Here is a 12,082-nt window from a genome sequence, read left to right as displayed (position 1 = left end):
AAAAAGCAAAATAAATAAATAAACAGAAAGCCAGCCTTAGTGCACCTGGCTGAGCTGCATGGGACCGTGCACAGGACACCCTTCCGCGCCACCCCAGCCCCGCCAGCCCCTCGGCCATCCCCGTCTTGTCCCCGTTAAACCGAGGCCCAGGACTGCTGTGTCCTCTCCCTGTCTCAAGGCAGGACACTGGACCCAGGCAGAGGCTGCCCCACAGCCTCGTCCCCCGTCTATGTGATGATGATTCAGGGGACACAGCGCAAAAGTCTCTCTGGGCCCGACCCCAGCTTGCCCCCACCCCGTGGTCCCTCCAGCACTGCGGGCAGAGCCCGCGGCCCCCACGTGCACGCTCGTGACCTCACGCGGGGCCCTCATAGCTCTGCCACAAGAGCCCAGCTAGGGACAGCAGCTGCCGGGCGGGTCCCGGGGGTCAATCTGAGTCCCCAGCACCCGCCTGATCAGCCGGGCTCCCAGGGCAAAGCCTTAGAGAGGGCGCAGGACCCCAGGTCAGCGGGGGACGCCCCCCCCGCCGTCCCCGCCCACACAGCCCCGCCCACCCCGAGGACACGCCCCTCCGGCCCCGCCCCGACGCGGTCTCCAGGCAACCGTGGAAGGCGGCCCGCGGCGGCGGCTGCGGCGCAGGGCAGCCGGGCCGGACAGGCTGGAGGCCACGCGGAGCGCACAGGCCATGGAGGACTCGGACGACGAGGAGGAGGTGACGGCGGACACGCTGCGGGGCAGGACGCGCCCGCCGCCCCTGGCCGCGCTCTCGGCCTTCAGCTACATCCCGCCGCGGCGCCTGGACTCCAAGGAGCACAGTTACTACTCGCGCCAGGGCCAGGTGCCCGGGAGGGCAGGGGAGGGAAGAGGCGGGGAGGGATGGAGCAGGGGAGGGACGGAGCAGGGGAGGGGCGTGGCGGGGGCGGGGAGAGGGACAGTGATGGGCGGGGAGGAGGAGCGACCAGGAGGGGAGAAAGTGGGGGTACAGGGGATGAGGAGAGGAGGGCGGGGAACAGGAGGGGTGGGGACAGGAAGTGGGGGAGGGGGAGGAGCAGGGGAGGGCAGGGAGAGGAGGGGAGGGCCAGGAAAGGGGTCGTGGAGGGGCAGGAGGGTGAAAGGGAGCAGGGGTGGGAGGGACAGGGCTGGGCAGGGACGGCCGAGGGGGGAGGTAAGACAGGGGAGGGCGAGGAGAGAGTCGCGGGGGCGGGGTGAGTAAGCTGAGGGGCTGGGGCGGGGCTCTGGGGACCAGCTCTGGGCGCAGGCGCTGGGGGCGCAGGGTGGAAGAGCCCTGGCGATGCGAGGGTCTGAGGCCTGGGTGGGGCCGGGGGTCTCGATGCAGAGACCCGCCCTGCCCCGGGGGTGCGGGGAGTTTCCGAGGGGGCGTTGGCCAGGAGGAGGGCGGGGGCTGGTGTGGAGGGGCTGGGGCAGCAGAGGGTGAGTGCAGAGGTGGGCACTGCCCCCCCAGGCCAGCCTCCAGGTGGCCCTTGGGGAATGCTGGGAGCGCCCAGGAAGCAGCCCAGGTGCGACCTGCAGGCCTGGGAGCTCGGCAGAGGGCGGGAAGGAACAAACAGCCCCCGCCCCGCGGTGCCAGGGACAGGGACAGGAGTGGTGGCCCTAACAGTGCCGCGCTGGGTCTCCCTCAGACTCGGGGCGCCGGGTCCCCAGCGCCGCAGAAAGCCACGCTGCCTTCTGCTGGGTTTGGGTTGTGGGTGCTGGGGTCCCACTTGCCGTGCTCAGAGCTTGCTCCTGGCTCTGCCCTCGGGACCCCTCGCAGGGGGCTCAGGGGATGGTAGGGGGGCTGGGCACATGCTCCACCCGGTGAGCCGCGTCCCACCCCAACCGCGGGGGTTGGGAGCCTCAGGCCTGGAGGAGCGGTGTTGCCGCTGAGTCGGGAGTGATGTCGTCTCCCCCCGGCTCACTCGCCCTCGGCTCTGGGCCAAGGGTCACGCGCGGATTGGCCAGCCGGGTCGGGGGCTTGGTGTGACAGTGGGTCTCAGGGCCCGGGATAGGCAGGCTCGGTGCCGGGAGGCCGCTGGGCACCGACGTGAGGGCACTGCCCTCTTGGCCAGGCGGGCTCTGGAGACCCGGGACCCCACAACCGAGTCTCTGGGCCAGGGGCATGTGGGGGCCCCTGCATTGGACTCTGCCTCCGAGACCATGAAAGGAGGGAGCAGGGGGGAGGGGGGAGGTGCTCCGTCTGCCAGGAGCTCACAGTCTCCGCCTCTTCCCAGTCTCCCTGCCTCTGGTCACTGCCGGCCTCTCCCTGCCCACCAGGATGTGGGTGCGCTGGGCCTTACCTTGTTGTGAAACCCGGCCCCCAGGTTCTGGCAGTCAGTGAGGGCACAGAGGGGGCCTCAGAGAGATGCCCCTGGGCCGGCCTGGAAGGGCTGTTGGTCCCTGCTCTCCCCACCTCGCTGACCGAGGGACTGCGGCCTGCACACAACCATTTGTCTTGGGGGCCCAGGGTGCGGGGAGAGGCGTGGGGCCTCTAGAAAAGAAACAGATGAACGCAGTCATGTGTGGAATATTTTGCCTTGCATGTGGCCGACCCAGGTTCAATTCCCAGTATCCCATATGGTCCGTGGGAGAGAGACAGAGACAGAGACAGAAACAGAGACAGACAGAGACAGAGAGACAGAGAGAGAGACAGACAGAGAGACAGAGACAGACAGAGAGACAGAGACAGAGACAGACAGAGACAGAGAGACAGAGAGACAGAGACAGAGACAGAGGTGCCTGCCATAGAGACAGGCTGTGTGTGTGTGGTGGGGGGGGTGATGGGAGGGAACCTGGGGACACTGGCGCTGGGAAATGCACACAGGCGGAGGGCCGGGTGTTGGGACACTATGACTTAAGCCCAATCATGAACAGCCGCCGCTGAGGGGACCTTTGGAGCATGACAATGCGGGAATCAATAACACAGGCGGACACAGGAGAAAGGAGTGACAGTTCCCGCCTGCTCAGAGCCAGCAGCGAGGGGCAGTCCCGGGCCTGTCCCCATGGGCGGGACCTGGGGTGAGCAGCACAGGGGACTAGAGCATGTGCTCCGTGGTGCTCCAGAGGCAACTGTGCGGGACCCCAGGGCTGGCCCCTGTCCTGCCTCCACCCCCACAGCTTGGGCGCCATCCCTGAGCACAGGCCTGGGAGCAGATCCGAAGATTCAGAGGGGAAGGGGCGGGGATAAGGGCGGGTGCTGGCCCTAGGGGGCGGACCACGGCCTGGCACAGGGCCGCTGTGTCGGGGCAGACTCCTTTGGTCTGGGCGGAGATAACAGAGATCATGGCCCTCGGTGGAGGTCAGCTGACGGCCTGCAGAGGGCGCTGCGCACACAGCCGGGCTTGGGAGCAGCCTGCAGAGGCAGCTGGGCCAGCGGCATTGTCCTGACATTGAAGCCTTCCTTATCTTTCAACGCCTGCCGCTTCTCAGAGAAGACGGGAGAATAGGAAGAGTCGGAAAGAAGGGACGCACACACACGCACGCACAGTCACGCACGTGGCCGTACACGAGCATGCACACACACATGCACATACACATACGTGCACACATTTAAACACACACACACACACACACACACACACACACCCTGTAGTCAGGTACCCGGTGGGTGAGTGCCCGCTGCAGGTTTACATCCTGCAGGTGGGTGAGGGGCAGGGGGCGCTGTGGAGAAAGAGAAGGTGCCCGGCTGGACCCCACCCACCCTCTCAGCACTGCTGTGGCGTGGGGGCTCAGCCCCTGCTCTGGGGTGGCCAGGCGTGGCTCTCCCTCGGGGGCGCGGACCCCTGCCTGCCTGCTGTCCCGGGGAGGGGCTCCCGGCGCCCTGGGTCAGTGCCCGCCTGCCTGCTCTCTCCACCCCAGCCAGGGCTGCTCTCCCTCTACGACAGCCTGTTCAAGACAGAGCCCGGCTACAACCAGCACCTGCACCGGGATGACAGGGCGCACGCCAAGAGCCTGGGGCTGCACGTGAACGACGAGGTGAGGGGGGGCATGTTAGGGAGATGGAGGGGCGCCCCGGGGCTGTGCCCTGGCTCCTTTCCTCTCCCCTCTCCCTCCTCTCTCTCTCCCCCTTGCTCTCTTCCTCTCTCTCTCTCCCTCCCTCTCTCCCCTCTCTCTCTTCCCCCTCTCTCTCCCTCCCCCCTCTCTCTCCCTCCCCTCTCTCTCCCATTCTTCCCCCTCTCTCTCTCCCTCTCCCACCCTCCCTCCCTCTCTCTCCCTCCCTCTGTCTCTCTCTCTCTCTTCTCTCTCCCTCTCTCTCTCTCTCTCTCTCTGTTCCCCCGAGGGTTTTCACGATGCTGCTTCACTCTTGTCCAGACATCATGTCTTGGCTTAACCCCAGAGTCCTGGCCCCAGAGCTCTCAGAGGGCCACAGGTTACCCACCCCCAGTCCCATGACCACCCCACATCTCCAGGAGGAGGGGACGCAGTGGGTGGGTGCTGAGGGCAAGACCCAGGTGAGGGGGGCTCGCCCTCCTGCTGCCTGCTGCGTTCCCTCCCAGACCCCAAAGCCCCACCCATCCCAGTGGTGGGTGCAGGGCTGCTGAAACCATGCACAGGAGTCCCGAGGCAGCGATGGGCATTCTGGGGGTGCATGGGGGCTGTGTCTGCTCTGACCCAGGTACCAGGTACCGAAGCCCCCTCTGGTGTGAGGGGAAGAGGGTGCAGAAGCTCCGCTGTGCAAGCACCTCATTCTCTTCCCGCAGTTCTGGGTCCAACACGTGGGTAGTGTCGCTGGTGCGTCTCCTCGCTAGTTCTTGAGGTCACTGGCCTCCCGAGTCCTGGGGCGCCCCACACCCGGGCGAGAAGCATGGAGGGGCACGGGGTGGGTGTGGTGGGGAGGGAAGTATCCCCGGGGACAGAAGCTGCAGTGAGGTGCTGGGGGACCAAGTGCACGGGTCCGAGCAAGCGAGGGGAGGAGGGCAGGTGACCCAGGACAGAACCCCAGGCCCGGGAGGGGCCAGGCCTGACCCAGAGCGGCCAGGGGGGGAGGGCGGGAGGGTGCTGGGCGTGGCTGACCGCGGCCCGTCCGGGCAGGAGCAGGAGCGCACGGTGGGGGTGCTGTCCTCCACCGTCTACGGGCAGCGCATCAACCAGCTCCTGGAGCCGCCGAACCGCGACCACCGGCGCATCAGGCACACCAAGGCCGACTTCTACCGCAAAAACGAGATCCCGGGCCTGCGGGAACCGGGCTTCGGCCACGTGGAACCCGCCTGAGCGCAGGCCTGGCCGCGGCCCCGCAGGGTGTGGCCAGGGCCAGGGACCGCGCCAGCCCGGCCCCGGCCACGCCCCGGCCACGCCCCTCGGTGAAGGCCACGCCCCGTGCAGGCCCCCCAAGTCTGACCACGCCCTGTCTGGAAGGCCACGCCCCTCCCAGCCCTTGCTCTGGCCACGCCCCTGCCACGCCCCTTCACGGAAGGCCGCGCCCCACCCTGATCTGGCCCCGCCCCAGACTCTTAGCCCCGCCCCTTCACTCCCCGCCCCTTGCAGACTGTGGCTTTAGGTTGTCCCCGCCCAGTCCCTGTCCTTCCTCATCCCCCCTCCCCCACAGTAGTCTCATCCAGAGGCGGTCGTGGGAGGGCCGGGGCAGAAGTGGCTCACCCCCAGCCCCCTTTGCGGAGAGGTGCTCCTGGTCTCCACCGGGAACCCTTCCTTGGCGACAAATAAAGGGCTCTCTGTTTTCACGTGGGGCCCTGGGCACCTCTCAGTCACCCGCTCTCTGCCTAGGCCGGGCTTCCTGGGGGAGGCACAGCTGGGGTATAAAGGGGAACGTGGCAGGGGTGGGGGGCTGTAGCTGCCTTCCCCAACTTGCAAGCTGCTACCTGTGGGGTGCCCCCAAACAGTCCTGAGCGGCCCCCGCTTGCGGTTGGGAGGGTGGGGGAGCTGGGATGAGAAGAGCGTCTGGCTCAATCCCCATCTCCGGGGATGGGGGGATGGGGTGTCAGTCCTTGGGGGGCAGCTAGCCTGGGGGCAGGGCAGAGACCAGAGGGGATGAGGTGTCACTCCTTGGGGGGCAACTAGCCTGGGGGCAGGGCAGAGACGGGGGGGGGGGGGGGGGGAATGGGGTGTCACTCCTTGGGGGGCAGCTAGCCTGGGGGCAAGGCAGGGACCAGGGGGGATGGGGTGTCAGTCCTTGGGGGGCAGCTAGCCTGGGGGCAGGGCAGAGACCAGAGTCCGGGGGCCACTTCAGCATGCTTTACCTGCCTGGACAGATAGCGGCTCAGGCAGGACCCTGGAAGGCAGCTGGGTGTCCCTGAGTCCCACCCACTCCGCACACCTGGAGGCCACTGCAGAGCCCTCGGAGGGTGGGCCGCACCCGCCAGGCCGCCAGGAAACCACCCTGACTTAGTCAACCAGAGTGCTCATAAACCCGGGGCTCCCTAGACCCCTCCTGGGGCTGGTGTTCAGCAGAGCTGCCCGCGGGTGCAGCATGGTCTGCAGCTCCAGCCCCTGATCTTCACGGGAAGGCCTCGGTCAGAAGGAGCGGCAGGAGCAGCTGGCACCGCTGGCCTCGCTGGAAGGGGTTGTGAGCCAACAGTGCAACAGCAGCCTGGCCTGTGGGGTCCAGGGCACCCCCGAGAAGGAAATGAAGAAGGAGAGGCCCTGGCGGTGGCGACCGGAATTTCAGCAGTTCCATGGGTGGGGCATTCATGGGAATCAGCGGTGTCCATGGGCAGGGTGTCCGTGGGAATCAGCGGTGTCCACGGGTGTCTGTGGCATGTGTGTGGGGGCCGGCAGCCGCCCCTCCCACCGAAGTGTGGAAATGCTGGCTTCGGAGCTAATTGGGGACTTTGTTCCCGTCTTACAACTTCCTCTCGGGGCTGGATGTTGAATGAGTGGGTCAACGGGGGAAAAGCACTCCTCATCTACCGTGATCCAGTTTCCCTCTGCGGAGCACTGAATGGACAGGTGATTTAATTAATTTCAATGCTGATGTCTCTTGGCTGGTTTTATTGTTTGGATCCTCTCTAGACATTTGACACAGAATTGCTGGCAATTTCAAGGGTGGGTGACTTCTAAATATTTCTTTACGCTTTTGAAAATGTTTCTTTCACTGCAGGTGTCTTTCGTTTTATTTTTTAAAAAAAGCTTTACACTATATTTATAACAACATAGTGGAAAATACATTTGGGGGGCCTGAAAGATAGTACCGTGGGTAAGCACCGGCCTTGCACACAGCTGACCCTGGTCTGATCCCAGGCACCAATTATGGTTCCCTAGGCATTGCCAGAAAGATCCCTGAGCACAGAGCCAGGAGTAAATTCTGAGCACTGCGGAGTGTAGCCCCAAACAAATAAATGCAAAATAAAATGAAGTTTGGGTTATTGAAATTTTTTAAGTTGCTTATTGATTACCAAGATAGATGATTTCCCAGACTTCATCTTATAAATTAATGTCAAGCTAAATAAATGAGTGTTGAATCAGATCCTACTCCTTTAACCTAGTCTTTTCATTTATTGAATCACTGTGAGATATAGTTTAAAAATTCCATGTTTGAGGGGCTGGAGCAATAGCACAGCGGGTAGGGTGTTTGCCTTGCATGCGGTCGACCCAGGTTCGATTCCCAGCATCCCATATGGTCCCCTATGCACTGCCAAGGGTAATTCCTGAGTGCAGAGCCAGGAGCAACCCCTGTGCATCTCCGGGTGTGACCCAAAAAGCAAAAAAAAAAATTCATGTTTGAGTTTCAGTCATACAATGATGAACACCCATCCCTCCACCAGTGCACATTCCCCACCACCAATGTCCCCAGAATCCCCCTTGCCCCCCATTCCAACCCTCCCCCTGCCTCCATGGCAGACAATTTCCCCCATACTCTCTCTCTACTTTGGGGCATTATGGTTTGCAACACAGATACTGAGAGGCCATCACATTTGGCCCTTTATCTACTTTCAGCACACATCTCCCATCCCAGTGATCCCTCCAACCATCATTGCCTTAGTGATCCCTTCCCCATCCCAGCCCCCTTCTCCCCCAGCTCGTGAGACAGGCTTCCAACCATGGGACAATCTTCCTGGCCCTGTGTCTACAGTCCTTGGCTTTAACCAAGTCTTAAATTAAAATAAAACTGGGCTCCCTTTGACTATGGTGTCAAAAGAGCTCACGGATATGTGAGGGAAATGAACTGTGTCTCCCTTGGAGTCTTGATGTTCTATGCTCGGAAGTGAGTCCCCGAATCCCCCTTGAAGGCATGGAAGAGAAGCACCCCGTCAGTTTGTTCAGGGTTTATGGGCACCACCCTGGGCCGGGGTCTCCGAGGGTCGGTAGCCATGCTCGGCAGGGGATGAGGGTCCCAGGAGACCCGGGCAGAAGCCAGGCGTTTCGAAGGAGAGCTGGAATGTGGGTGTCTTCAGGCGACAGGGTGGGCAGAAGGGCACCTGTGGGGTCCTCGGTGAGAGTGTGTCGCTGCAAACCCCCAGGCCCTGTGCTGGCTCCCAGGTCAGAGCTGGGGCAGGGTACAGGGGTAGCCTGACTTCCGGGGCAGGGGTTGCCCTGCATGCACAGTCTGCGTCCTGGGCTCTGGTTCCCTCCCTTGTGAAGGACCGGGGGGGGGGGGGGCGTTGCTCTGGCTTCTTGGGCTCCCTCTTAGCTGCAGAAATTGTCCTTCCAGCCCCTGAGCGTGTGGGTGCTGCCGCAGCTCCAGCTAGGGCAGGGCCTGGGCATTGGCGTGTCCCAAGCTGATGCTGTCGGTCAGGGCACAGCCTTTGAGAGCCCTGGACACACAGGCCCGGGGGCGGCAGCCCCCGCTGTGATGCTGCCTGCTTTCGAAGGTGGGTCTGCTCTTTGCAGGGGTGCTGGGAGATGAGCAGTGGCACGTGGACTCAGGAACTGGCGCTACCGCTACCGGAAAGGATGGGCCTGGTGTCCTTTGGGAGAGACCCGCAGTGACGGTGCCCTGTGGTCGTCGGGGGGTGAGAGCAGCGCCAGGGGGCCTCAGCCCTGGTGCAGTGCGGTCAGTGGGGAGTGAGCCGGCAGAAAGCAGCAGAGCGGCCCCTGGGCCCCCTGGGAACCAAAGGGGCTGCTAGCGGGGGTGGGGGGAGGGGTCGAGGGGCCTCTGGGGGCAGGAGGGCGCTGGGACTTTGGTGGGGTCAGGGATTCTTTTCTGTGTTTGTTGTTTTAGTTTGGGGGATACACCGGGCAGTGCCCAGGGCTGACTCCTGGCCCTGCATTCAGGGATCACTCCTCTCGGGGCGTGGGGGTCCACACGGGGTGTTGGGGGTCAAACCTGGGTCAGCTGTGTGGAAGGCAAGGACCCTACCTGCTGTACCATCTCTGGCTCCAGAGGCCGCGCGCGCTTGCGCGCGCACACACACACACACACAGGAAGCTAATCTCCTGAATGTCTATGGTATTATCAACCAAAGATCAGTCATCAAAAAACAAGTGTCTTGTTTCTTAAGACGGGTTTGGGGCGAGTAGACCGATTCCCCGAGTGTGCACCAAGTCCAGCTCATCCCTCGCCAAGCAGAGAAGGAAGCAGGTGTCGGAGAACAGCCGGGGAGTCACTCAGCCGTGGGCTTGGCAGAAGGACCTGCGACCACCTTGAATTGCCCCGAATCGCCCAAGGGGCAGCCGCTGGCCCCACTCACAAGTGCCACCCAAGGTTGCTTTGAAGCCCCAGTACCTTAGAACATCCTGTCGCAATCTGCCGTTGGCCAGCCACCAAGGGACACCCTTGTGCTATTTTTCCCTTCCTTCAGTTCGAGTTTCTGGAGACCCCGAGGCATGAAGGTCAGTGCTGAGCCCGGGTTACAGGGTCAAACAGGCCCCCACCGAGGCAGACTATGAAACACGCTGGCCGGGGTCCCACCTGCGGGCTGCAACCATCATTAAGTCTCTAGAGCGCGGGCAGGGCCAGCATCGGGGGCCGGGGCCAGTCTGGTCCCGCCAGGTTTGCTCACGGTCATGAGCTCATGGGACCAGAGCCCGGTGCCACCCTCGGGGACACACTCCCCAGAGGCCCGGCTCCCTCGCACACGCCGGGAGAAGCCAGAGCCGGGAACGCACTGCTGGGTCCCGCCCAATCCAAGCCCCCAGGCCGAGGGCTGCCTTGAGACTGCTGGGGTCCGGTACCCGCATCTGGTGTCCTGCACTGACGTCCACCCCGACCCACGCGAAGGAGCTCACCAGCCCGGCTGGTATCTGAGATTCGCATTCAAGCATTAAGACTATGCGGCGTCCCTCCCTCCTTCGGGCAAGTCATGGTTATTTCGGGTAAAGGGGAAACCAAACCTTTAATTAGGCGTGGATGGACTGGAGCTCAGCGTCCAGGGCTTCTTTCACTCCTGAAAGATGCACGATAGGGACTGGAGCGACAGCACAGCGGGGAGGGTGCCTGTCTGGCACGCAGCTGACCCGGGTTCAGTCCCCGGCATCCCCTAGGGTCCCCAGAGCACCTCCAGGAGAGCAGAGACAGGAGTCAGCCCTGAGCACTGCTGAGTGTGGACCCCAAACAAAAAAAAAAATAAGCTTTTAAAGATGTTGAACACTGGCCCTGTACCTTCTTAAGCGTCCTCAGACCTCACTGGCAGCGGATGCGGGACAGAAGGGGCTGTCAGGGTGTGTCCACGGGCTGTGTCCATCACTGACTCTCAGAGCCAGGTCTATGCTCCTCTCAGCTCAGCACAGGTGCACAGACTCGCACGCAGGGGCCAGGGGGGTCTCATCACCCCGGAGAGCTGCTTAACGGAGAGCCCGGCAAGCTACCAAGAGTTTCCTGCCCACACGGCAGAGCCTGGCAAGCTCCCCGTGGTGTATTCGAGATGCCAAAAACAGTAACAAGTCTCACAATGGAAACGTTACTGGTGGCCGCTGGAGCAAATCCATGAACAACAGGACGACAGTGCTACATTATTACTATCATTGTTGTTGTTGTTTACTGAGCCTCTTCCGGCAGTGCTCAGGGCTGGCTTAGTCCTGGCTCTGTGTCAGGTGTCACTCCAGAGCCCAGGGGACCATCCGTGGTGCCATGGAGCAACCCAGGTTTGCATGGCACATGGCCAGCCTGGGTTGCTCCGAATCTCTTTAAAGCTGGGGCGGGGAGCAGGGAAGGAAAATGCCCTTGGACTCAGAAGCAAACCAGGAGAGAGAATGGGGCCGGGGGGGGGGGGGGTGCGGAAGAAAGACGCCGCCACTCCGAAACCAAAGTACATAAAACTTTTAATGAGTTAACCTTACAAAAGACAATGGTGTCAAAACATCGGACGTGTCTGGTACAAAACAGGTGCGAGTTATGAGAACAAATGCGGGGGGGGGGGGGGATGGCAGCGTGCGGCTGGCGGGCTGGCACGGGACGCCTAAGAGCAAGGGAGACACAGCCACGGAGACCCCGGGGACCACGGGGGCCACTGGCAACAGGACACAGCGGGGAGGGGGAGGCACAGTCAAACTCCATGGGGGGGGGCGGAACCCAGAGATTCACGAATACTGTGTGTTTGGATATCAGACTAGCGGATGCGGCTGGCGATCTACCGTATTTTCCAGAAAAGAACATGCACCAGAAGATACTATACACTCCCTAGATTTATTGCCGTAAGAATGTGTGGTTGCTTCACCTCGAGCATGGCAGTCGGTTCTCCGGAGGGGCCTCTCCCCCGAAACCTGCTCCCCTCGCCCTCCGCCGCGGAGCGGGCGCACAGTGCAGGCGGCAGCCCGGGCACGCGGCAGGGGAGCGAACGTGAGGACAACGCCGCGGGGTCGGAGGCGGGGGCGCAGAGGCTCGGAGGACAGGGCAGAGCAGGCACACGGGGACAGGCGGACGGGCGGGGGCGGCGCCTCAGGAGGCCAGGTTGCTCTGGGAGAGGGACCGCGACATCTCCGTGTTGACAAAGTACGTCTTCAGGTCTCCCTTGCCCTTCACGTTGATGATCCCCCGGCACGTGCACGTGTAGCCCAGGGTCTGCAGGACTAGGCTGGTCTCCTCTGTGACCTGCAGGGGGCGGGCGGGGGGGAAGGGGTGTAGGGCCCAAGGGGAGGTGGAGGGGGTGGGGGAGGGGGAGATCCGGAGGAGAATCGGAGGAGAACGGAGATGAGATTGGAGTAAACTGCAACTGAGACCAACCAGCCCGGCCCTCGTTCCCTCCTTCATCCGCCC

General features: G+C 62.9%; 2 protein-coding genes across 4 annotated transcripts in view; one reads left to right on the top strand and one right to left on the bottom strand.

Moving 5' to 3' along the window:
- Window positions 1-604: 604 nt before the first annotated feature.
- On the top strand, window positions 605-5,672 carry CFAP90 (cilia and flagella associated protein 90). Of its 2 annotated transcripts, none has more exons than XM_055145717.1 (3): window positions 605-838; window positions 3,853-3,969; window positions 5,032-5,672. In XM_055145717.1, exons 1-3 carry the CDS (start codon window positions 686-688, stop codon window positions 5,203-5,205), a joined length of 444 nt encoding a protein of 147 aa, XP_055001692.1. In that variant the 5' UTR covers window positions 605-685; the 3' UTR covers window positions 5,206-5,672. The 2 variants fall into 2 exon arrangements, with proteins under 2 accessions (XP_055001692.1, XP_004605632.2); XM_004605575.2 differs by having other exon boundaries at window positions 5,026-5,672.
- A 5,459-nt stretch (window positions 5,673-11,131) lies between these two features.
- ADCY2 (adenylate cyclase 2) overlaps window positions 11,132-12,082 on the bottom strand; it is a 318,735-nt gene continuing 317,784 nt past the window's right edge. For both annotated transcript variants that reach the window (XM_055122120.1, XM_055122115.1), the window contains exon 25: window positions 11,132-11,917. In XM_055122120.1, coding sequence (XP_054978095.1) covers window positions 11,765-11,917 — 153 coding nt within the window. In that variant the 3' untranslated portion in view covers window positions 11,132-11,764. The remainder of the gene's footprint in view (window positions 11,918-12,082) is intronic.

This window comes from Sorex araneus, chromosome 1 (assembly GCF_027595985.1).
Source record: "Sorex araneus isolate mSorAra2 chromosome 1, mSorAra2.pri, whole genome shotgun sequence".
Classification (NCBI taxonomy): domain Eukaryota; kingdom Metazoa; phylum Chordata; class Mammalia; order Eulipotyphla; family Soricidae; genus Sorex; species Sorex araneus.
The sequence above is the reverse complement of the archived record's forward strand: the minus strand, read 5'-3'. Positions and strand labels throughout refer to the sequence as shown.